The sequence below is a fragment of the Varanus komodoensis genome, unplaced genomic scaffold (assembly GCF_004798865.1).
Source record: "Varanus komodoensis strain SLA01 unplaced genomic scaffold, ASM479886v1 scaffold20_1, whole genome shotgun sequence".
Classification (NCBI taxonomy): Eukaryota; Metazoa; Chordata; class Lepidosauria; order Squamata; family Varanidae; genus Varanus; species Varanus komodoensis.
In genome coordinates this window covers 17,954,912-17,979,957 of record NW_025335587.1, presented here as the reverse complement: position 1 = coordinate 17,979,957, position 25,046 = coordinate 17,954,912, and the positions used below count along the sequence as shown (strand labels likewise).

The 25,046-nt window shown below is 54.2% G+C and overlaps 1 protein-coding gene across 3 annotated transcripts in view; it reads left to right on the top strand.

Annotated features, from left to right (window-relative positions):
* The window catches only part of USP32 (ubiquitin specific peptidase 32), an 83,521-nt gene that overhangs the window by 25,626 nt on the left and 32,849 nt on the right, over positions 1 to 25,046 (top strand). For all 3 annotated transcript variants that reach the window (XM_044429837.1, XM_044429836.1, XM_044429835.1), the window contains exons 3-6: positions 6,783 to 6,888; positions 7,636 to 7,754; positions 13,849 to 14,008; positions 24,756 to 24,887. In XM_044429837.1, coding sequence (XP_044285772.1) covers positions 6,783 to 6,888; positions 7,636 to 7,754; positions 13,849 to 14,008; positions 24,756 to 24,887 — 517 coding nt within the window. The remainder of the gene's footprint in view (positions 1 to 6,782; positions 6,889 to 7,635; positions 7,755 to 13,848; positions 14,009 to 24,755; positions 24,888 to 25,046) is intronic.

The window sequence follows — 25,046 nt, the reverse complement described above, 5'->3', positions numbered from 1 at the left end:
AGCTGGCTGCCGGAAGATGCTCTTCCTCTGCCAGCCCAAGGTACTTCTCCGAGCCGAATAGCTGAGCCGGTCAAGGGAAAAACAGGTCTCATGGCATTTTTTTTAAATAAGTCATTTACTGTTCCCGTTGACACATTATTCAACTTGACCCGTGGAAGAATTCGATCCACTGCAATCTTTTCTCTGGGTTTTCCCGCACTGGCTGGCCAAATTCATGGCAGAATAAAGCCAGGGCCTTGTGGAAGCCGCTCTCTCTGTGACAGCTTCCCGGCCGTACAGAATGAGGCTGGGACCGGCTGTCTGTTGACAGGGCACACGGTCCGTTGAGCAGCCAGCTGCTCATCTGTCACTTGGATGCAGTTCAGTCTTCTGAGCGTGTGACCTTGCGCAAGGAGCAGCCTGGTCCCTTATTTTTAAAAACTACGTCAGGGGGTCAAGATGTTGCTTGCGAGTGCCATGCCTTCAGGAAGAGCGTTCGCATTGCTAGGCAGCCCTTCAGAGCTTTCCCCAAACACACACGCCCCAGATACATGGGACCCCAAGTCCAAGCACGCGTCGTTCCATGCATTTGGAGGGTGTCACTTTGGAGAGAGCTGCTCCCACAGCCAGACAAATCAGTTCAGTGCAAGAAGGAAAAATGCGGGGAGGAGAGGAGCCAGGTTTAAAAAGAAAAAATGGGAGAAGTGTTCTTAAAAGATTTATAAAAGGTCTGAAGTCCCTAACTGGTCAGATCTCAGTTGGAATTTTTTCCCAGGCCTAGACAGCAGCATCAAAAAGAGAGAAAGAGCTTTTGAGTGAAAGCTGTGAGTTGGGGGTGAACATTTTGAACCCCCCCCAAAAAAAAACTAGGAAGAAGAAAACAAAATTGCTAAGGAGGTGATTGATAATGAACAACTGAAGAAGCTGGTCAGAAGATTAAAAGGACACTAAAAGCCCTGGGCAACCAGCAAGGAAAACAAGAATGAACGGTCACCATGATCCTCATGCTCGTTCCAGGTAGAGGAAATGCCTTAAGCAGCTAAATGAAAAACGAAACTAAAGGAATGTAGAGTTAGAAGAAATTACTGAGAAGGGTCAGGCCTGCCCTGACGTATCCTGCCAGTTTCAGCCTCCTGGTGCTGGCTAGGGATGATGTGGGTTGTAGTCCAGCTCCTATGGAGGATGTCAGGTTGGAGTGAGCTGCTCCGCACAGGGGAAAGGGTGAACCTGCCTGTTTGAATCGGTGGGATGGGCAGCTTTGTGGCTTGCACGGCTGGCAGCAGCTTGGGCCAGATTGGGGCGCCGCACTCTCTGGTGCTGACCCCAGAGGTAAAAGATACGGGAAATGAGTCAGCCTCACGCTCGGTGCCGGTGAGTCTCTCCCCAAATCAAGAGAGTTTGTGCTGAGTCTTTGTGTGAACTTGGGGAGAACCTTGCAGAATTTCCCCCCACCCCCCCGCAAATGGTTGGGCCAGCTCCAAACATTAATCATGGCCTAGAAACAAATGTGAAATTCATAGACTCCGCAGTGGTGCTCGACGGAGGCAAGCTGCTAGGCCTCGTGGCGGCAGAAAAAGCAGCTCGAAGGGGCGAGCAGCGGGTCGTGAAAGCACTGAAGCAGCCAGGGGCCTTGCAGAACATAATTTTGAAATCCATCTCAACCTGGAGGCCCTCTGTGATAAACACCGCTATTGATTTTTTTGGTATGAATGATTAGGTATCCAGGCATCTCTCATTAAGTGAAGTCAGGACAAGGCGCAGCCTATTTATCTCCGACGAAATGGGCTAATGATTTTCTCCATCACTTGAAAGGCCATTACTGGGAGATCGGCTCGCATCTCTTCTGGGCATGCTTGCTGTGCTTCTGCCCACGCGTGAGGAGTTGTGGGGGGCGTCCATACGGGGGTACGGAGCATTCGCTCCCTGTCGGCCCTTATGTAGATTTCCGCCTCACAATGAATCGGGTAGCTGGCATGGAAGGCGAGGGAAGTGTCCAGACTTCATGGAGACCTGAAAAAATGTGTGTAAGTTCAGGGGTAGTTGTGGCCAAATCAGGGAGGAGTTGAATGGGGTGTGAAGGAGCACAACGTCCCCTCCTTGCCTCATTCTCCCTGTGCACCCTCATTGCCTCTCCCTGGTCTAGACCTTTTCTCTTGCAGCAAATGCAGGCAAGATGCCACACACGTCGCCCCTCCTGAGTCGTCGTGTGTCTAGGAAGCTCCCATCCCCGGCTTTGCATGCTGTCAGCATGGGAGTTTATTTATTTATTATAGCATTTTTATGCCGCCCCCGTCGCAGAAAGCCTCGGGGCAGCTTACAAAGCAGACTAAAACATAGAATAAACATTAAAAATCCAGAGCATCTCGGCAGTAGTGTAAAACCAGTAAATAAAAACAACAGTTAACAATTAAAATATCGTTTAAATAAAAAGGTCTTGGCCTGGTGCCGAAAAACAAATAGAGACGGCGCCAGGCGGACCTCTCTGGGGAGCTCATTCCATAGGTGGGGCGCCACCGCAGAGAAGGCCCTCCTCCAGGTGCTCGCCCTCCTAACATCCTTCACAGAGGGCTCCCGGAGAAGGGCCTCCCCCACTGATCTCAGAGGGCGGGAGGGCATATATGGACACAAGCGCTCCTTTAGATAACCAGGACCTAAGCCGTTGAGGGCTTTACAGGTGATAACCAGCACCTTGAATTGGGCCCGGACTTCAGTGGGGGGCCAGTGGAGCTGACGGAGGACTGGGGTTATATGAGAACAACGCCCAGTTCCCGTCCGCAGCCTAGCAGCTCTGTTTTGCACCAGTTGAAGTATTCGGACCGTCTTCAAGGGCAGCCCCGCGTAGAGCGCGTTACAGAAGTCTAGTCGGGAAGTGACCATTGCGTGTGTCACTGTCGCCAGGCAGTCATTCTCCAGGTAGGGACACAGCTGATGGATCAGCCGAAGCTGGAGGAAGGCGCTCCTCGCCAGCGCCGTCACCTGAGCTTCTAAGGACAGTTGGAATGCCTTGTGTGTAAAATGAGTGGTCTTCTCAGTGGGGCTCCTTTCAGCCCCTGGTGAGAAGGGGTTGTCTGCCCCCAACTTCAGGACAGCCTTTCCTTAAGTTCCCAACAGCAGGAAGGCATTAATTCATTTATTTAAAACTTTTTTTAGACCATCCCTTACTGTAGTCTCAGGATGGTTTAACAGGAAGGCAAAAATAAAATAATACAGCATCCAAATCAAATTCTTCACCAGTCAACAATAAAAACCATATTAAAATGACAGTCAGACCTGAAAATATTAGGAAAATAAAAAGGTTTTAACCTGGTGCTGAAAAGAAGAAAGCGGCAGTGCCAGACGAACCTCTCTGGGGAGCATATTCCACAATCGGGGTGCCACCACAGAGAACGCCCTTCTCTGGGTAATTGCCCTCCTAATTTCCTTCAAGGAGGGGTCCCAGGGAAGAGCCTCTGCCCCAGACCCGAAGGGGCGGGCAGGCACGTACGGAAGGGGGCGCTCCTTCAGGTAACCAGGTCCTAAGCCCAGACCTTCAGGGTTCCCACTTTGGAAGTGAACCTGGAGGCACCTTGGTTCTGTGGAAGAAGCGCTTGCGAGTCACCTGGGCTGGCAGGTGAATGTGGCGTTGGGCTCAGTGCGAAGATCTGCCTGGGCCGCCGGGGCGATGCTGTGGAAGCTGCTGTGAGGAGGCCAAGGAACTTGGGAAGAGGTGGGGGGGGGCTTCCGCCAAGCCCCCGGCGTGAGAGCTGCCAGACGCTCCAGTGGTTGCTGTGGCCAAACGGAGGCTGGTGGGGAGTGGGTGAGAGGAAGGGCTGGGCATTGTGCAGAGGTGGGGCAGGCGGCCACCCGCCTGCCTGGCTCCTTCGGGCACTCACGAGCTGGCGATTTCACCTCGCACGGCCGGTGAGGGTGTCCTGGCGCACCGCTTGGGAGCTCCCGCTCCGAGGGAGATGCTCCAGCTGCACCGCTGGATGCTCCCTTCCCTTCCCTTCCTTCCCGCAGCTGTCAACGTAGCAGCCGGGCTTAATTGCAACGCCGGCAGGTTTCTTCCGGAGGAGTCAGCCGTTTTGCACCAGTGCAGAGAAATCTTAGTAGGTGCCATGGAGCACGTTGGGCGTTGCAAAGACAATGTGGCTCCGCAGAGGGGAGAGCCGTCTCCGTGGCTCTTAAAAGGAGGCAAGCAGGTGACCTCCGCTCCAGCGAATTTTGCAGGGGCCGTGTGGAAAATTTGGCCCTTCCTGAAGCGAAATGCACACAGTGAGAGCCGGGGACCCTGCGATTTGAAGCTCAGTGCAGCCTGGCCCCTGTTGGGCGCACTGGTCCCGGGGCTGGCAATTTCCTGGGAGCAACAGGCAGATCTTGGGACATGGAGAAGAATGGTGGGAAGCCACGGGTGGCCACTTGTGGCACAGCAGCTGCTGTGAGTCTCTCTGTCCTGCTCTGCGGACTGGGGGTGGTAGGGGCTGTAGGCCAGACCAGGGTGGGGGGCACAGGGGTCCACCTTCGGGACCTAGAGAGTTGTGGGGCTCTCCCACACTGGGGACACTCAAAAAGAAACCGGGCAGCCACCCGAGTGGGATGGCATAACGTGGCGCCCTGCAGCAGCGGGGGGCTGGACCTGTGGCCTTCATGGCCCCTTCCAGCTCTTCTCTGGCTGTGGGGACCTTTTCTCGCAGCCAGTGGCATGGGCTTGGTGCACCGTCCTCGCCTCGTTTCCAGAGAGTTGGGGTGAGGGAAACAGGGGTGCTCACCACGAGGCCAGGCTCCCCAGGCGTGTAGGCAGCCTCTGCGGACATCCGAGGCATTCTGCCGTCAAGGTGCGGGGCTTGGAACAGGGACCGGCGAGGTGGGCACGGCTCTCGACCCCATGATGTGACCTTGGTGGAGGAGGGCAGCCCAGTTATGGGATCGGTGTGCGGAGATGAGGCTTGCCTGTTGCCCTGGGCCCCTCCCAAAAGAAGGGGGACCCGTGCGGATGCATAAGGAGAGTTCCTGGAAGGACCGACCGGGTTGGGCTCGGCAAACCGCTCTGTGCATGCTCAGAGATTCATTCTGGGGGACTGCGCCTCTGGAAGGGGCTTTGGGCAGTGAAGGAGGTTTTGCAAGAAAGGCCTGTGGCTTGAAATGTGCGGCGGAAGGAAGAGCTTGCAGCGCCGCCGTTGGTTGTCTTGGCCAGCGTTGGTGGGTGCTGTTGGCCACAAGAACAGGGTGCGAGGCGTGGGCTGCGCTTCCCTGACTTTGAGGGAGACCTCTACATTCTGCGATGTGAATGGGCGCCCTTGGCCGGCTTGGAAACATTGGAGGGTGCAGTTGGAAGCATTATGCGCGTGCATGCGTGCCTGGCTGCCTGGCATGCGCATTCAAACCCTTGGACACTGGCCTGTCTCTCCGTGTGTGTTGGCTCGGCGCTTGCGGAGCCGGGGAAGGCTCATCGCAACCAGCATGGAGGGGGCTAGGGTTTCTGGCACATGACCATTCCTCGAATTCTTGGCTCAGGCAGCCACACCAAGTCAAATCAGTCTCCGAAGACTTTGCTATCAGCAGCTCAAAAAGGCTGCTGGTTTTGGGCCAGCCCTGGCCCCCCTCAGCGCCGGAACAGGACCCCGAGAGCATCTTTGAAGGGCAGCGTCGTTCGCAGGCAGAACGAGGCCTGCCGCCCCGGCTTGGCCCTGCAGTCTCCGAGGGATGGGCCGCGAAATTAGACGTGCCGCCGTGGGAATGATGGACGGGGTGTCCCCTGAACAGGGACTTGCTGGCTGAAGGGCTTTGCGATCTTGCCCACCTGGTTCATAGCACCTGGCAGTCCGGAAGGAGACCAGGCCGGGCCCCCTCCTCTTCTTGCAGACTGGCCTGCCAGGGCGAGAGGCGCTCCCGACGCTGTCCACGTGCTGGTGACCTCCTGCTTCGGGGCACCGGGATCAGTCATTTGGGGGCCCAAAAGAGGTGCAGAGAAGCCCCACCAGCTGGGCTGTTGTAAAAGCTGGCAGGGGCGGCTGTTGTCCTGTGCTGACACCTCGCGTGACTCCAGGCCTATAAATAATCCTCTGGCACTTCACCCTGAAGGGCAGCGAATAAGTAATCTGACCTCCCTTGAGTGCATGGGGACAGATGAGTCAAGCAAGCTGTGGGGCGGGGGGGTGCAGCATTCCCACTGTGGGGCGGCTGGTCATGGCCTGGCAGCCGATGCCGGGGTGGAAGTGCCGGAATGGTCCGGCGCCCTCTGGAACTACAACGCCCGTCGAGGTGCTGGGGGACCAGAGGGCGCCTGGCCGGGGAAGCCCGTTTCTGTCCTGTGCTGCAAGCAGTGCGGGTGGCCCCCCAGAGCAGCACCTGGGGCCCCCTGAGCCGGCCGGCCGGACCCACCACAGTTGCGCTGGGTGGGGGCAAGCAGCACGCAGCCACACCTAACCCGCGGAGCGCTCGGTGTGTCCCGTGCATGTCACGGGCGTCCTTCCCGTGGTTGTCCTGCCAGCCGCCCGCAAGTGAAGCGATGGCTTCTTGCCCGGAGGCCTGCCGGGGGGTTCCCGGCAGACCACAGTCTGTCAGTGTGTCCTCCCTGTGCGTTGGGGAAGGCAGGATGTGCGTGCGCACCTGCGCTGCGTGCAGGCGGCCTTCGGGGGAATGCTTGAGCAGTGCCTCGTGCAGGGGAAGGCAAGCTGGTGCTTCCCATTACAACTCCCATCAGCCCCAGCCAGCGTGACCAGTAGCCGGGGCTTGCGGGTCCTGTGGTCCAGAACACCTGGAGGGCGCAGGGCTCCATGCCTGCGGAAGCATCACGGCGCACGTCGTCTTCTCTTTGCTTCCAGGTCATATACTGCTCTTTCGGGGGCACGTCCAAAGGGCTGCACTTCAACAACCTGATCGTGGGCTTGGTCCTCCTGACCAGGGGCCGAGATGAAGAGAAAGCCAAATGTAAGTGCCACTGGCCGTCGACAGAGCGGGGATGGGTTGTGCACACGCATTTTCAAAACTTGTATGCCGCTTAGTATAATCAAGCCTCTTCATTCCTGCCAAACTGGGAGGAAGTTCGTCATGTCGCTTTCCCGAAAAACTGGCTTTCCTTTAGCTGGTATGATGAGCTGGAGGTGGGCCAGGTTCATGGCGTGTGGGTACTTCCACCCCCCCGTCCCGCATCTGCCAATCAAGGCACGCAGGTTCATAACGGGCTCCTCATTAAACCCTCACAGCTACCCAGAGAGGCTGAGAGATTACGACTTGCCCGCTGACACGTGCAGTGAGCTTCAGAGTGGAGCGCCAGACACGAATCTCTGGGGTTCTGCTCTAGGGCATCCTGCCTTCAGCATCCTGCGAAGTTTCGTTTCACCCCGCAGTGGGGCTGCAAACACGCCAGCTTCACAGGGCTCTCCTCCCCACGCTCACCCCAAGGAGACACTGAATCCTTTCATTTCAAGCACAGTGTTGTGCTTTCTGTATCCAGAATATGTAGAATGTGGTTTGGCAGCTGCAATTTAAGCTGTTTATAATCTTGGGATCCCCGGGTGGTTCCACCCTCTGGTTAGCAAAGCAACATTTAAGGAAAAGGGTAATATTATTCCTATTTGAACTGTTAGGCAGGGTAGCAGGTGCCCAGTCTTCCGTCGTACTGCTGTGACCTGCGTTTAATGTTGTGCTGCGTCTGTTTGTTCCCCCCCCATACAGATATTTTCAGCCTCTTCTCCAACGAGTCGGGGAGCTATGTCGTCCGCGAAGAGATGGAGAGAATGCTTCATATGGTGGATGGGAAAGTCCCAGAAACGCTCAAGAAATGCTTCTCCGAGGTATTTCCTGCGCTTCACAAGGAAGCGCCAGCGTTGCTCCCATCTTTGCTTCCTTGCAGGCTACGAGCCCTTCCCGGGAGCCATGGCAAAACACTTTTGTAAAATTGCAGTATACCAGCAGCTCAGTCCACATGCTCAGGGGCAGCCCACCCGCACTCATTCTTGCCACCCCCCCAGGCGGTCTGAACATTCAGGCCCCGGCTGCAGCTTGCCGCACAGCCTGAAGCCGGAGGGGGGGACCGTGTGTCTCTCAACCTGGCTAGTCTGTCCTTGAGCCACCTGAGGCTCGCCGACTTGGACGTGGCCCTTGCTTTGTTGGAACCAACTCTGGAAGGAGGGGCTGCCTTGAATCCCGCTGGTGACTCGTTGGTCTTCTCCCCTCCCCAGTCTCCTTTCCGTGCCCCCAGAACACGGCATGCAGGCTTCGCCGCGGGAGGAGAGAGAATCTTCTTTCCCCCACGGCTCCAAGGCATCTCGCAGTGGGGCGTGAAGGGTACCCTGGTCTGGGGAGGGCTGGGGTGCTGGAACGAAGAAGCACGTGCTCCCCGGTTCCCGCATGCACAAGCGCTGCCTTCCACACTCCCCCCTCCCGTCAGCACCCCTTCCCTGCCTGCAGCGACGGCGCATTAAACTTCTGTCCACTAGAAGCGGGTGGAGAGAGTCGGATGCCGGCGTTGGTCCAAATGGGAACCGGCATCAGATATGTTGTATCTCCCCATCGCTTCCCAGGTTGCGTAAGTTTAATCGGCCATCCTTCCTGGTTGGGGAGCTGATCCGAAAGCGGGTGTCTCCCTAGAGACGTTATAAGCCGCCCCGAGGCTTTGGCGAATGGGGCGGCATAAAAATGTTTTAATAAATAAATAAATAGATAAAATAAGCCGTAAGGAAATGGCTTTCGTGGAGTGAAAAACGCCTCCCTGCAGGCCGCCTGTCTCCCTGCCACCTCCTAGCCGTCTCCTGGTTCACATCAGCTGTTGAAACAAGCAGAAGACTGGAGAGGAACCCGTCTGTTTCAAGCTGTCCGTATTGTGAGGAACGGAAGACTGCTACAACTGCAGAGTTCAAGGACTTGAAGGATCAATTCTCGAGGAAGCGCAGAGCAAACCACAGGAGCGTGGAGGGGGGGAGATCCAGAACGTGGTCTCAGGTGCTGAATCCCTCTTCTTGAAAATCTTAATTTGTCGCATTTCCCCCCTACCTTCCCACAGTTTGGACTATGATTTGGAAGGCGTCCCGATGAGGCTTTGAGAATGCTTGCATAAAATAGCAGGGTGAAACCACGAGCAAGCCGACTGCCACAAGCCAACTCGGGCGGCAGGTGTCTGATTTGCACGGTGCTTGAGACTGGATGAACGACTTGCCGAATTTCCACCTGCCGTGTTGGCAGAGCCGGGCGGACAGCAGCCTGCCTTTGCCGCAGCCTTGCTCCTTGGACGCGGCTGCCGTGAGCTGGCCATGCGACGCACGAGTGTGAAGGACGGATTTCTCATCAAGCCAAGGAGGGAGTATTTGAACTTCACCCTGCTGAGAGGTTAACAGTTGAGCACAGGAATTTCTTTGGAACAGTAGCGCTCAGCAAGTCAATCGAAGTCATATCCGAGCGCCATTAATTCCAAGCCCAGCCTGAGACGGCTTATTTCCCCGAGACTCAGAATGTGCCAGAACTCATCATTTCAGAAGCTGGGGGAAGAGGGCTCCCGTTTAATCAGTTCGTGCTGAAGTGAATTCCCAGCAGGTCTGTGCGTCTTCCCCTGTCGCAGAGACATGGCAACTTCCAGCTTTCCAGCAGAGGAGGGAAGATGGGGACTGTAGTCCAGAACATGCAGAAGGCCACGCTTTGCCCGCCCTCCCTGTGCAGCGTGGGACCCACTAATCCGTTCCCGCTGTCGGGCGTGGGGTCGCTTTTTTCCAGCATTCTGAACCTCATGAAGAAAAGCGTGGAAACGCACACCTCCGAACGTACCAGCGGGGTCATTCCCCCACTTGCTTTTTCCTAGCCCAGCTCCCTGCTTCCGGCCGAGCCCGTCCACCCCCCAGAGTGCTAGAAGCCGAGTGTGCAGACACAGGCAGGTGGTGTTGTCTGGATGCGGCCCGGAGAAGGCACCCACCCCGCTGCTGCACCCACTTGTGCTGCCTGCCAAACTGGCAGCCGTCAGGTAGCGGAGGAGAGGCGCGAGGGCACCCGGTGCCTGCCTCCTGGTTTCTTTTAGCGCCTGCAGAAGGCAGGCGCCCGCCCTCCAGATCAGCTCCCGGCCTACTCTGTTGTGAGAAGAACATGGGGAGGAGAGTCGTGTGTGCTGCCGTGGGGTCCTTGCAGGAGGAAGGAGGGCAGGCTTTGAATGAAAAAATACAGTATAATGCAGTACAATATAATTAACCCCCCCCCCCCCGGAATTTGGAGGCATCCTCAGTTGGCCTCTTTCCCAGCCCCTCTGCTTCCCTGCAGTCAACTGATGGCTTCCCAGATTTTGTGTGGCTTTTGCCTTCCCATCCTAAAAGGTGGGAATGCCTCGCTGCTGGCAGGAATTGCTTTAAGCTCAGGTAGGCTGGAATGTGGCCCCTTTGGTGCCCCCCCCCCCCCCGGGCCGGGAGCTTTCCTGAGCTTCCTTCAACACTCCGGCTGAAGAAGGTTCCGGATGCCCTGCTGTACTCCGCGCCGGCCGCCAAGCCCTGGCAGCCTCCAAACTCAGCCTCAGCCGTGCTCCAAGCAGGCTGTCCAAAGAACAGGCGACTCGGCCATTCTGGGGCCTCTTTGCCCTTTCCAGCCCCGACGGGACCCCCGCCTGCAGCGCTTGAGGCGCCCTGCGTGCCGAAACACTCTCTCAGGAAGCCGGCGTCCACGGAGATCAGGAAGGAGGGGAAAGGTCCGCTTTAAAATATGCCAGCGTCGTCTCCTGTCCCCCAGAAACGTCCTGTGCTGAATTCACTTTTGAAATGAAAATAGATGGTTGCGACCTCCACGGCCCGATTTCGGGAGTCCATCTCTGAAGGAAGCTTCTCCTGCCACCTGGGCGTTCCGCCTCTCCAGCGCTCCTCTTTCTTCTGCCGCGAGTAGAAGCAGCCACATCTTCAAAGTGCTTCACGAGGGGGACTCGTTATTTCTTGCCAGAAATATTTTATTCTCCCCTCTTCACAAAGATTGCTATTTTCCCCCCTCTTTCTCAAATAATGCCATGTGTGATGGCGCGTGTGTATAGATATTTTTCTCTCCCCGCTGTGTGGGTGGAAGAGAACAGCGACTGGAAGGCGGTGTTCATTTGTACGAGGCCGATGTTCCTCTCTGGAAAGTAACGCAATAAACAGGCGCACACCACGCTCACCAGACTTCGCGATCTGCGTCGGGAAGCGCGGCAAGAGAAGTGAGCGGGTGCTGTCAGCCGGACACCGACCAGCCCGGTTGGTTCAGGACAGTGGCTCAGCGGTTGAGGCAGGAGCCACTCGCGTCTGCCCTGATCTTGCCTGGTTACCTTGGACAAGCCAGGTCCAGCCTCCACCTCCCCATCTGCCCTTTCAGGGTTGTCGAAAGCTTTCCAAATGGATCCTGCTTGGCACCTCCCCGATGCCGGGACAATGCACTGGCGGTGCTGTCCGGTTTCCGGCCCCGGCACCGCCCAGAGATTCCTGCAGTGTTGTTCTTTCCCAGTCTGCCTTCCCTGGGAAGCTCGACCTGCCCAGACTTCTTGCAAAAGCTCTGTGTGCAACAGAACTCCACGACGGAAGGGCCAGAGCATGGTGAAGCCCTCGCCACGCCTGAGGGCAGGCAGGAGATGAGCAGCATCCGTGGCCTGAAGCAGGGCGGCTTAGTGGGCCAGGCTCCAGCCATAGGCCAGAGAGGGATCCTGCTGGTGGCCAGTGGCGGCGTCCTCAAACTGTGCGCCTGCTTTGGGAAGGAGGCCAGCAAAGAGACTCCAAGAGCGGCAGCCGGAGTGTTGCTCAAAAAACAGTGAAAAGTCGGGCTCTCGGTTGGCGAGAGCCCGATTAAAAGATCTTAAATCCCGAAACGGAAAGATTCCCCGAGACTTCATTAGCTTCAGCCAGCATCTTAAAAAGAGCTAATAATAGCCGTGACACAAAATACTCGCAGTAGCATTATGCCAAGCTCCTTCCCGCTCACTTCAGGTAAACCGTGCGCTGCTTAATTGTAAAGTATTTCTGCAGAGATGCCCCGGAGACTTTGCCATGATAATCCCATAAAAGAGCCACACGCTTTCTGAGCAAGCTGCGTGTTGCTGATAAGCACGTTTAAGGCGGAATCTGACCTCCTGGTGCCAGGGGGGGTTAAACGTGCCGCCCAGCCTTCTTTTCATCGGCAATTTAGTTGTTGTTGCTTTGAATGCACTAACGGGTCCCGTACTTGGAAATGCTGGGAGATTTTTTTTTTTAATCAGGCAGTCTGCAGCCTCACATGCATTACAATTAAGTGGGGTGGCAGGGAGACTTAAAGCCACGCTACTCCGTGTCCTAATGAGAGATTCCCAAAGGATTTCTCTGAAACGAGCACGCTGGGCACAGAGCTTGAGAAACGCATTCTGGTATTTTTTTGCAGCGAGGCGATGGGCCCTGAAGGTACAGTGGGGTTTTATGCTTTCATTCCCCGCAAAAGTCATCCGTGTCCTCCGGATCGGCTTCTCCAGGCCCGCTGCTTGCCATGAGCTGAGCTTGCCCGAACTGACAGTCCCTCCTGCCGGTGGGCCAGGCCTGCTGGCTGATGGAAGAAGGATTTGGGCAGGCCAAGGCCTTGGAACGGAAAGCACTTTGCATCTCCAGGGCTGTTGCTGCATCTGAGTGCCCCTTTCAGAGACAGCCGCTTGATTGGGTGAGATGTCCGAGTACCTTTTCCAACGAAATATTGTTGCTTCCTTCGGCCCTTGCCAGCTGCAACGTCTGCAGAGATGAGAACGTGCCTCCTGCTGGCTTCTGGTTTCATAAAGATCTGCAAGATCTGTTTTTTCCCCTCCAAAAATCCTGCTGTCGAACCTGACTTCCTTTTCGAAGTTCCTCTTGTAATGGCAGCATCCGGATGGGCCTGGAGCTGCCTGCCTGCGCCCCAGCCCCTTTTTTGTTAAAGCCAGCCACAAATGACCACCGTCTTTTCATGATTCGGCTCAGCATGTTCAGTGCCTGCCTAGATACTCTGAAAGACGCTGAAGGGTAGGTGTAGGGCGGCCCAGAAGCAGCCATTTTGAGCCCTCAGGAGCTTGGTGGGGGGCCCGCATGATGCCCCTGGCACCTCCCCTCATTGGAAGGCTTTTGCCTAGTGGAGCTCAAAAGAGCTGTCCTCGCCCAAGACTTTGTGGAGTGGTCCCTGAGCATACTGCAACAACTCCCAGCATCCCTGGCCATTGCTTGCTGCCTGGGCTGATGGTGGGGAACCCCCAACCATCTGGGGGCCAAAGTGGCACATGACACCGTCCGTCCTTTTAACAAACAGCCCTCTTTCTTTTTGAAGCCGAAGCAGCTGCAGCGCCCTGGCCGATTCAGGCCCCTGCACCATTTTTGCGGTGCTGAGCACCCCTTCCCCGGCTGCAGTGGGCACATCCAGAACAAGCCACGGTCTGGAGGAGGTGCTTTTCAACAGGAACATGGGGCAAGGCCCTTTTCCAGATCAGGCCCCACAAGACAAGCTTCCCCTTAAAATACAAGCGGCCAGTTTTTAGAAAGTCTCCGCAGTTGCACTGCACGGTTGGGCCCTTGGCCTGCCGTAGCAGTTGTGGAGCCCTTCCAGAGTGTGCCAGCCGGAAAGGCAGAACGTTGGGCCCTTCTCCGAAGGGCTGCTTCGGCCCAAAGAGGCCCGCTTGGGGCCACCCCGTGCAGCCCCCACTCTTAGCCCCTGGGTCACACCACCAGCAGAAATCCGTTGCGCCGACAAGTGCAACTTTTCAATGTTCTGTGGACACATCATAAGCTGCAGGAGCATTTCAGCACTCGGGGCCTGAAATCCGGTTTACAGGGCTGTCCTCAAGGGGGCGGCACTGGGCCCCCTACAAAAGGTGGGTGTGAACAGACAAATGATGCCCAAGGGAGATGAGGAGCGTAGCTACTGGCAAAACTGAGCGGCTTTGCTTAGCTCTCCCCCTCTCTGCTCTCATCGTAGGGTGAAAAGGTGAACTACGAAAGGTTCCGGAACTGGCTCTTGCACAACAAAGAGGCCTTCACGTTTTCCCGCTGGCTCCTGTCTGGCGGGGTGTATGTCACGCTCACGGACGACAGTGACACCCCCACCTTCTATCAAACCCTGGCCGGAGTCACCCACCGTAAGTCGCTGTTCCAGCAGAGCTGCCTTGTGTCGAAACCGCCCGACCTTGTGGTGCTGTGGAAGCACCGCTTTTCCAAGGGGGGCAAATACTCTCTCACGCCTAAATGCGGTTATGGTGGGACGTTCTGTCTGAAGGTGGAGTGCAATTTTAGGCTCAGCTGTGCACTAAGTGAACACCACGGGGTACCTCTGCTGTGCGCCTATAGAATTTCCCAGCGGGGATTTCACCGCCCTGATCTGGGGCGTGGAGTTGCATTGTGTTCCCTGCCCGGGGCATGACGGGTGACTTTGGGCCCTAGGCAGGGGGGAAGGTGTCAGCCTTGGGTTTTCGGAGCTGAATGTCATGGCGGGCTCCAATCGAGGGGCCTTCCCCACCCGAGGGCTCCCCAGATGTGTTCCGCTACCACCCACAGCCTGCTGGGAGGAGGCTGCCAAACTGGGGAAGCCAGATTAGAGGCTCACAGAGGAGGAAGTGGATGCACGAAGGAGAGGGGAATGTGTGAGCCCAGGGCAGGTTCCCAAGCCTGCAGCGGCGATTTTGGGGGCTCGGGTCAACGAGTTAGGAGTTGAGCTGATGACGTATCGTCGTGAGCTGTTGCCGCCTGGAGATGCAGAACCCAGGAAGGAGCAGGGCCGGGGTGGCGGTAGTAGGAGCTGTGTATTTATCATTCCTGCTCAGCCATTCCTCCCAGGAGCTTGCGGCAAGCACACCAGAGTCCCCTTCCCCTGTTCATACTCGTGGCAGTCCTGCGAGGTAGGCACAGCTGGTTGAGAACGGCCACCCCAGCGCCTCCCAGGGAGCCCCATGGCTGAGTGGGGACCTGGGTCTTCCCACCTCTGGTCTGATGCTCTTAACTCCTGCACAGGGGCAGGCGGATTAATACCCTCTGGCTGGCGTGGCCTGCAGCTCCCATAATCCTTGACCATTGGCTGTGCCTGGTGGGGCCTATTGGAGGAGTCGCACAAACCCTCTGAGAGACATCAGGTCGTCTTATGCCAGGCTCCTAGCAACAGCATGATTGATAGACCTCTGGCCACAAAGGGGCATCTGTGCATGGGCATAGTCCCTTCTGCTCCTGGAGCCACGCGTGGCCATGAGGACTGGAAACTTTCACCTCCATGAGTTTGTCCAGGCCCCTTGTAAAGCCAGCCCAGTTGGTGGCCATGGATCAGACCTCTGGGCTTCCCGGAGCTCTCCTTGCCAGGTAGCCAAAAAGACAAGGCACCAGCCGCACCCGGTAATCCCCCGGGGAGTCTCGCGGAGCTTGGCAGAAGATTTCCCAAGCACTCCTAGAGCGATTTCTCTTTGTACCGTGCCGTGTGATTTTAATACTGCCTCTTATCTTGAACTCGGGACTTCCAGCTGCTCCTGCTTACATCCACGGCCCCCGCGATTCAGGATACAGGTCTTTAATCGCATCGTTAGGAGAAGGCCAAAGCCTTAATTTTTTAAAAAAGTGTTTTACAAGAGAACAGAGGAAAACTGATTGTTCGGGGCTCGCACTGTTGGAGGCTCTGCAGATCCTGCTGGCAAAAGCCAGTTGAACTTTTATAGCTTTCAGAAATACTTGTATTTGTCATGGGATTTTACTGTCTTTGCCAGCTGTTACAGCAAGAATTCTAAGTGCTGTGAAACAGAGCAATTTGTCTCAGAATTTATGAGGCCCGGGAAGCAGGGAAATAAATAACTCCTACCTGGTTGGTTCGTATTCTTGGGCACTTTCTCCTTTTATTCTTTTTTAGGGTTCTTCTTTTGGAATTGATCTGTTTTTGCTTTGGAATCAGCAGGGCTTTTGTGATTGTCTGGGTGAGCAATCGCAAAAACCCAACCCCTTGAAACACTTCCATCTGGCCTCCGTGAGCCTTTCAAGTTTTTGAATTAAGAATATCTAAAATGTTCGCTCAGCCTCATTTTCAAAGAGGAGCGGCCTTTCTGTGTACATGTATGCTTTTAAGGTGATGGATAAACCAGTGTGCTATAGATCTGTTTGTTCCCATTTTGGCATTCATCTGTGCTCTGTGTAAACCCATTTAAAATGTATTTTCTTTTAACGTATTTCAGCATGTGTTTTGAGCCGAGCACTGCAGCAGCATCTCCAGAGGTACAAGTGTTGGAGGGTAACTTAGTTCTGAGGCAGAGAGAAATACAAGAACAATACCAGATGCTGGTCCATATTGGAATTTGTGAAGCTCAGATTCTGCTCGCTTCCCTGGTTCCATCAGGGCAGGCAAATTCCGACCCTTCAGGTCCTGAAGGGTCAGCTCCCATCAGTCCTAGCCAGCCCAGCCATTGGTGGGGATGATGGGAAGCCGCACTCCAGTGACATCCAGAGAGCTAGGATATGACACATTTTATTCCCTTGCATTCGTAATGCAAGTGTCCAAGTTATATCTCATTGTACTGATTGAGTGTAAGCCACTGCGGGAGGTTTTTCCCCCCATGAACAGCAGCCTGACAATACCTGAAATAAGTAAATGAGATACCTGAATGGTGGGTAAGACAACAACATTAGACATGGCAGGGAGAAAGTGGATTGCGAGACCTTTTTCTTTCTCTCGCATGCACGATGCTAGAACCTGGTAGGAAAATCAGGCCAGAGGAAAGGAGCGGTCTCTCCGCCCACCATGTACCGGAACTGTGGAACTCACTTCTGCAAGATGGCCTTCCTTACGCAGCCCATGGACGGTGCAGTTCACTTTTACAAAATGTATGATAGAGAGTCACTTGTGAGGGCTCTAAAAGGGGGTTGGAGAACTCCATCAGGGGCTAGGAAGGTGCTGCCGCCCTCGTGTCCTGTTGGTGGGTTTCTGTTTGGCCGCAGTATGAACAGAATAAGGGGCGAGATGGGCCTCAGTCCGGTCCAGCACAATTCTGCATGCATTTGTGTGGCTGGAATCCCCGGGAAGGCTGCGGCAAGCAGTGTGAAGTCAGGTGCGCCCGTGGCGGAGAAAGCAGCTTGCTTTGAGCCATCTAGGAAGGCAAAAAGGGTTCTTCAGGGAGAAGAACATCCTACCAACCTGACACCGTATCCTGGAATTAATGCTATCGGGCCCGCTCACAAAACCTTCCCCGAAAACTCGGAACTCTCCGATCCTCTACAACTGCCTGGCGCAGTGCCACGTCGGTGGGATTTCAGCTGCGGAGGCCGGCCTCTCCATTTCTGGGTCAGAATCCGAGCCTTGGAAAGGAGGAAGGGGCGCAGGGCTCCAGGACACCGTATCAGAGCTTGAGAGGAAGAACCCAAAGGAAGTTGCTCTGGCTGAATTTAGGAAGGTGAAGCGAGCATTTGAGCATCGGATCTGCTTTGCTTTTTTGGTTACCCTTTCAGCAAATCCTTGTTTTATGGATAGTGACACAGTGACTTGGAAGTTGGATTTAACCCCCCGTCCTGCCCCTAACCAGTGCATTTGTGGGTTCTTGGGTGAAGGAGAGGTGGCGAATACACTGCTGTTGGGGCTCTGCCTTTTGGGTGGTTCCCAATGGGACTTTCTCTCTCCCCGCTGAGCCTGTTTGACGAACGCTGGCACAGGCATGAAAAATAGCCCTGATTAAAAATAGGGGAAGGTTATTAAGTTTTTGATTTGAGGGGGCAGGCCTTCACAGGGACGCTCCGGTGGCTCCATTTAAATTTGTCTAATGAGGTGAGATAGCGAGGAAACTTTCTTTAAAAAATAAATTATAATTTTTCACTTGTAAATAACATTTATGTTGGAGGGCAGATGACTTTAATTATGTTTCTCCCTGGCCCCGAATTACAAAGGAAATTTCCGAGAGTCACACTAAGTTGCACACACTTGCCGTTTTTAATCAAATCCTGTTCCATTTCATTTAAACCATAAATATTCTTCCAGGGTAGCTGCTGAAGTTGAAAGTTTTGCGTAGTGGGGCTTTTTCTTCTTTCTGGGAGCTTGAATTGCTCCGCTGCTGCCCACAGCCTGTCGTGGCCTTGAAGTGTCAGGGAAATTTGCTTTAGTGGGGTGCTTCACAAGTACTGTGGAAAAAGGTGAATTTTCCAATCAGTTCGAACTGTTTCAAGTTGGATTCTGTTCCGTCCAGTGCAGAATTTCTTCTGCTTCCCTTGGTTGTCGGAGGAGAGAGCCCTTTGCCTCCAGCGTCCTGAAAACTACTTCAGCCACTCCTCCGGCCTTTGCTATTTCCCCTGACCCAAACTCTTTCATGCATACATCTGCAATCTTAAGAGCAGCAAAACTTATTTAAAAACAGCACAAAAGCAGGCATATTCAAGTATCCCACTGATAATTTTCTTGCTTGATGGTTCTTCATGTTGTTCCCACTTCCCTCCTAATCTCTAGAGCGGAGGCACTTCCAGTTTTTGTCTGGCTGGGTAGCCGGCTCGAAGCACTCCTCCGGGATAGATCAGTGGGCTTTGCAGGGGTGCCCGGGACCCCTTTGCTGTCGCTTTCACTGCCGAGGGTGTCACGCTTTCTGAGCTTTTGTGCCGCTCCTCCCCTGCCTCCATTCAGCACGTTGAAATGTTTTCGCCAAGTGGTGGTTCCCAGCAGTAGGAACTTTACTTAGGCAGCTATGTACGTTGGCCCCACCTGTTCGGCCTTCGGCACCTCCCGCTGTGGGGATGAGGCCCCAGGACGGCAGCGAGTCCCTGAAACAGTGTCTGGCCCCTTGGCTGCAGCAGGTCCGGCGTCCCCGCACTGGCCAGGCTTGACCCAGCCCTGGAGACTTGGGGGCAGGCAGCGCTCCTGAAGCTGCCCGTTCGCCTAGTTTGGGCTGCTTGCTGGTATTCTGCCTTCGTCCGATCCGTCACAGGAAGGACCGCGTCTTCTGGGCAGTGGAAATGCATCCGGCCTTTGTCTGCCTGACGGTTCCCTGCCCGTTTCTTCCTGGCACCTAGCAAGGGTGTCACAGTTTGAGTCGGGCACCTTGTTCACCTTGTCTTGGCCTTATTGACCCTTCCTTCTATTTCTTTGTCTGAGTTCGGCTTGACGCGTTGGTGGCAGGCCATCTTTTTGTCTTACGCAGTGGAGGTGCTTACTCTTGAGCCCTAAATCTCAACCGAAAGAAGAACAGTGGGACCCAACGACCTGCCATTCAGCTCTGAAAGCTGGGGCAATAAAGTGCGTATTTCTGCCAGAGTGCGCCCCGGCGGGGCAGCAGGTGCGTCCTTCAAGCTGTTGCATGTCCTGAATCCCTGCAGAATAACTGCACAATGTCTCAGGCCCTGGTGCTTGAATAGATCGGTGCACGCATCACAGCCGAATCGTGGGTGTTCAAAACTGGCAAACAGGGATAGAGAATAAATTTCTGTTCAGGAGAGGAGACAAAGAATGGGGAGACCCCATGCTGTTTTCCACATGGTCTGGTTTGAACAGCAAGGTTACGGTGGGACAAACATCCTGAAATAATTCAGCCCCAGTGCACAGAAAGTCCCATCTTGCCGGTCAGGTGACTCTCGATGGCTTGTGTGTCCTTCTGCCGGTGAAGCGCACGGGACCATGGGCATCTCCCTAAGCACCACGCAGGCAAGCAGGGAAAGAAACTCCGATAAACTCAGAGAGGCTGTTAACTTTTTTCTTTTCCATTCTTCTTTAAGCATTCAGTAAACCAAAGATTGCTGGGGCAGGTACATAGGAATGGCAGGGCTAATCAGATTTTACGGGAAATTAAAACTTTATCCGCAAGTCTCTATTGGGATGCCTTTTCCCTTAAATGGTCATGTGAAGGCATCGTGCAGGACTCCTACGGCATATTCCCTCCGAGCGTTCAGGAGACCCCTTCCTGTTGATGCTTTCACTTGAGAGTGGAAAAGAAAGATGAAAGTATTCCGGGAAGCTCCCGGCCATGAAGCAGATCCCTCCTAGCGAGGTCTAATTTCCATCTCTCCACCTCCTTATCCTCTTATCTCCTGGGTCATGCTGTGTCACCTTAACCAGATCTCGCTGGCGCGGAGCCTTTGACAAGCTGTTGCTCCGAAGGTGGACAAATGGCCATGTGCGTGTGCTCCAGGGGAGACCCCCGGCCCACCCTGTGGCTGACGGGCGCCCTGTCTGGCGAGGCGGGGGGTCCTTGCGGGCGGGCGGCGGGCTTGGCTGAGAGCGGGGCCGTGTCGGTGCAAGCTGGCCGGAGCTGAGATGACGAGAATATGGTATGCTGTTGCTGCTGTGAACCTAGGAGAGTTGCCCCATTAGGTGGGTAAGTCCTCCGAATGGGGGTCGGAGGGCAGAGAGTCTCGGGCGGGGGGGAGCGGAGGCAGCGGGTTGGAATTCCTGTGATTTGGGAACGGAGGGGCCGTGGGAGGATCTCGGGGGGAAAAGCAGGAGAGAAATGGCAGAAAGGGAGGCAACGCGAGCGATGGAACGCGTGGCTCATTTTTATTGTGGCTGCTCCGACGCACAGGCACTTCCTGTCATCTGCTCAGCACCACTGGGATTAAACTAGGTAAAAAAATGTGGGTGCCTAAATAGAGGGGTTTGATTGCCCCTTCCGGAAATGTTCAGCTTCGATCTTAATCTCTGCTATGTAGGTTATTGGCTTAACAGAATATTTGTTTGGACTCAGCATCTTCTCTTTTAATCCTGTTGCGTACGAAGGAGAGCACAAAAAGTTGGGCCAGCTTGGAGTCCTGTAGTGAGGCTTTAATAGCATCATCTTTAATCTGGGCAAGGAAAAGCTCTTCATAGAAAACATCCTGGAACGTTTCATTCAGTTTTGCTCATTTCGTTGGCAGCTGTCGGAGGATCGGCTGGTGAATCGTCCTTCCTTCTATCCCACCCTAATAGTGAATTACTATGCATTACCTCTGCAAAGAATGGCTGTAGGTGCAAGGAGGTCTGACCAGGGGTGCTCCTGGAGGTGGACTGAGGCTGTGTCCCAACCCTGGCAGGACACAAGTCCCACTCGAGCCCACGAGGAAGGGTTTTAGGGCTGAGCTTTGAAAGCAGCCACCCACCCCTGCTGGCCCATCGATTTTGACAGACGCAGGTGCTTGTGCCTGGTTACTCAGGATCCCATTTCACCTTCCTTGTTTCACTGAGTGGATTTTCTCTGCCTTGCAAGGATACCTAAGGGAGCAGCTTTGGAGCACGCTGGACCTGTGGGGCGGGCAACATGGCCCTAGAATTTCGGTTGTTTGCATAATTCAGTCGGTCACCTGCACACCACACCTCTCCCTGTTGCCATTTTCTTGTTGAGTCTCACCATGTCGCTGCGAAGGATCGCAAGGTTCCTTGTGCACCGGGGTGTTGCCAGCCGTTTTAACTTCTCATTTTGCTTTTTGCTGAATAGGGTGAGGTGCCTTGCTCGCTCGCTCGCTCGTTCGTTCACTCGCTTTCCTTCTTTCAAGTATTCCGTGCTCCTGCTCATCCAAAATGGCTCACATTTTGGATGAGCAGGAGCAACTTTTTCCTACTGGCTAAAAGGGACACAGCATGCGAAGGAGGAGGAAGCGTTGTAGCCCGAAGTGGTAGCCAGGCCTTCCTCCTCTCCCCGGCCCCTCCGGCCTCAGCGGAGGACTCAAGGGGCAGAGATTCTCGGGTACGGAGCCCTGAGCTCCCAAGAGACAGAAAGCAGGTGGGCATCTGTTGCTCTGAGTGGAGCTATGCCGGCCGGCATTTGAGGACTGTTGGAGACATAACATGAAGCTTGCAGGATTCTGTGTGAGCTTGGTATATTTCTGCTCAGCGATTAAAGCTCTGGGTACTTTTCGGGGCTGCTTGTATGTCTTTTTGAGACCTTCCCTGTGGCCAAGTCTTTGTGGTATGCACAGCCCAGAGGCCTTAAACGGGCAACCCCTTGGGGTATTCAAGGCGAGAGAAAACGCCCCGCGTCTCCCATCATGCCCCCATCTCCCATCCTGAGAATTATAGCCCTTTTTCATCTAAAAACGCATTGGGTTGCAGCTTAAGTGTAGTATTTGAAAACCCGATCTTTGGAAAGGGCCCAGCCATTGGCTGGAGCTGATCAAATAGACATTTTGCTTACTTCACGATCGATAGCTTGGATATGAAAGGAATTGATGGATAGACTTCCACGGCAAGTGCTCTTTTCCACTTAGCTGCAGCTTTTTCCTTTACAGAAAGCGGCTAATCTTGCTTGCGAGATTTGAGACTGGTCAATGCACCCAACTGTTTGGCCATCATTCTACTAATTGGCCATCATCCTCGTTGTATTAGTAATTCTTCTAAAGAGGATGGCTTGAAAACGCTCAGTTTCTTTGACCTTGCTTTTTCCAATCTGTACTTGACAGAAGTGCAGATAAAACATCCAACCTTCCCACCCCCAAAGGTTATATTGACTCAAGCAATTAAGATAACTCCTTGGAAACCTTGCATCCAATGTTGAGTGAAATACAGCCCACTAAAACATGGAATCTTTCCCTTAACTTTTAAATCTCAAAATGCCTTTAGTTGCTTTATCTAATTGTCACGATTATTTTTATAATCGTCTTTCTGTGCCAAGATGGAAGCATTATTGTGTAAAATACTAATTATTAAAATTATTAAAGGTGTTATTACTCTTTTAAAATGCACAGTATCTTCCCAGATCAGCCTCGGCTTTCCCTGCTTCTTCCGACAAGAGGATAATTTTGCTGTGTGCTTGACAAACGAGGGTGGAATGAAGGCGTTTATTGCCTCCTAAATATCAGCTGTCAAAACAATTGGTTAAAAAAGAGAGCGATATGTAGGCTTTTAAATTGAGAGCTCAGTAAAATCGAAGCCCATCTCTCGTGCATTAGAAAACCTGCTAGAGACCTTGCCCAGCAGTTTCATGAAATAGTCCAGCTCAGAACGCTGCAGCGTCCAGTCACTTGCCAGTCGAGGATCGGTGCAGCGTGAAGATGGGGGAAAGCCACCGGGAGGCTGCCCCACATCAAGAGGCCAGCCTCTAATTCTGTCCCTTGATCTGTAGCTGTTGCTGCCCCCTGGCTCCACAGTATTTCAGCTACAAAGCTAAGGACCACTTAGGGCTAGCTCCCCCTAATGGCTGGAGACGTTACTACGAGCCTCAGACACATTTAGACTGATCAGTTGATAAGTTTTAAAAACCAAATAAACCTGGGATGTACACCTGCAGGGCCCCATTCATAAGGTCCATCTTTCAGGGATCAGCACATTCGTAGTGCTGTGGCACTGCTGGACGGACAGACAGACAGACGCATGTCTTTTTGTATATGATTACAGTTTGGCCTGTATGACCACCCGTGCCTGCGGATTGGCTGCCCGGTCTGGGCCTTCGTTGGTCCACCGCACCATGTCCAGGCGTGGGCAGCCTCGCTCCTGACTTCTCCACCAACGTCTCTGCTTTTTGTTCCTTCTTGGTAACCAGCCCAAAGAGCTGAAGTCTAATCCTGTTAAAAAGCTGGCACGGGTTTAAGGGCTCAGGACCATCTGGGAATGAGATCACACATGGCGAAGCTAAATATAGGCGGCTTTGTTACAAGATCGTCGCGAACCGCTTAATGTTCACCAATCTCGAGCACGGCTGTAACTTTCGCAGAGACTTAATGGTGAAAATGCCGCTGGCCCGACTCCCAGCATTCTCCTCCGGGCAGCTCCCTTGCCTTCTGCATCCACCTTCCCGGTGGTGGATTTCGAAGCTCGGTTGCTTTGTTAGGGGCATGGTGCTAGCTAGATCTATTTTATTAAGACATTAAATGCTGTCACGGCTTTTCTCTGGGAAGCTTGTGCGGTGGAGGCGGCATTCTCACGAGGAGGCAGATCTTCCCCTCTAAAGATTTCTGGGGGTCGCCAGGGGCGCTTTCTGACCGGACTGTCACGGAGCTGTTGCAGCGTGCCTTCCTTGCAGGGCTGCCGTTGCACCGAGAGCCGCAAATCACATGGGGGGGAGTTGGTGATGCAAGCAGCTGTTAACGGAGCAGATTTGCTTCCCGCTGGTGCGGTGGGTGGGAGAAGGACGCGAAGTAGCCGCTCCAGGGACAAGGAGCCTTTGGGTTGACAGTTTGGATTCTGCTTCCAGAGGCCAGCTGTGAAGCTTATGTCGAGAATGGGCAGCTTGCAGCCATCCAGATGTTTTGGCTTGCAGCTCCCATAATCCTTCACTTCTGACGACATTGACTAGGGAAGCTGGGGGTTGTAGGCCAAAACATCTGGAGGGCCGACATTTTCCTGGCTCCGTGATGTGTGATCCTGGTGTTGCACACAAACACGTCCCTCTGAAAGTCTCCATCTTTCCTGTCCTGTGTTCCATTTGTGTCCTGCCCTTCAGACAGAGGCAATCTTTTCTGTCCCTATCGTCACGTAAGCCACTCAGATCACCTTTTTTCGCCTGGGGAGTGGAGTAAAAATGCTGTGAACGTTTAAATTGCCACGCTTGAACATTCCAGCATTTCTTGTCAGCATCAGCCTTTGGTTCCCTGGGAACATTTTCTCTTTAGCTTGTTGCTGTGTTCGTATTTCGGTACACCACCCGCGTGGATGCATTTGTGTGGGCTGGCATTCACATGTTAGCAGGAAGAATAGTCTTCTACCTCCCGTCTTGTGAACTTTCTTTATCATTCTATGGGCCTTTAGAGGAACTGCCACCTTTTCGGGCCCCAGGGCCTCTGGCACGCGTAGGCCCCTGCCTGCCAAAGCTCATGCCCAGGAATGTGGTGCAGCTGCTTCCCCCCCTCCCCCCCACAATGCTATCTCTCTTCTCCCCCCTCCCACAAAAGAGCTGCTGCATTTAGGTTGCTAACCCCCTCCGTCATCAAGCCTTTCAAAACACGTTTTCAGCTGGCTAACATCTGCACCTCCTTGTGTTTGCACAGTGGAAGAATCGGATATCATCGATCTCGAGAAGCGGTACTGGCTCTTGAAAGCCCAGTCAAGAACAGGGCGTTTTGACCTGGAGACGTTTGGCCCCTTGGTTTCCCCTCCCATCCACCTGTCTCTGGGCGAAGGTATGGAAAAGCCACCGCGTCTCTTCATTGCTGTTGCGACCACCTTCCACGTGTATTTGTGGGAGGGGGCGGCGCTGGCGATACCAGCCTGTAATTCCTCTTCCCCTTGGCGTCTCACTTAGCGCCTGCCCCATCTCAGCAGCTGTGCCTGGGCACTGA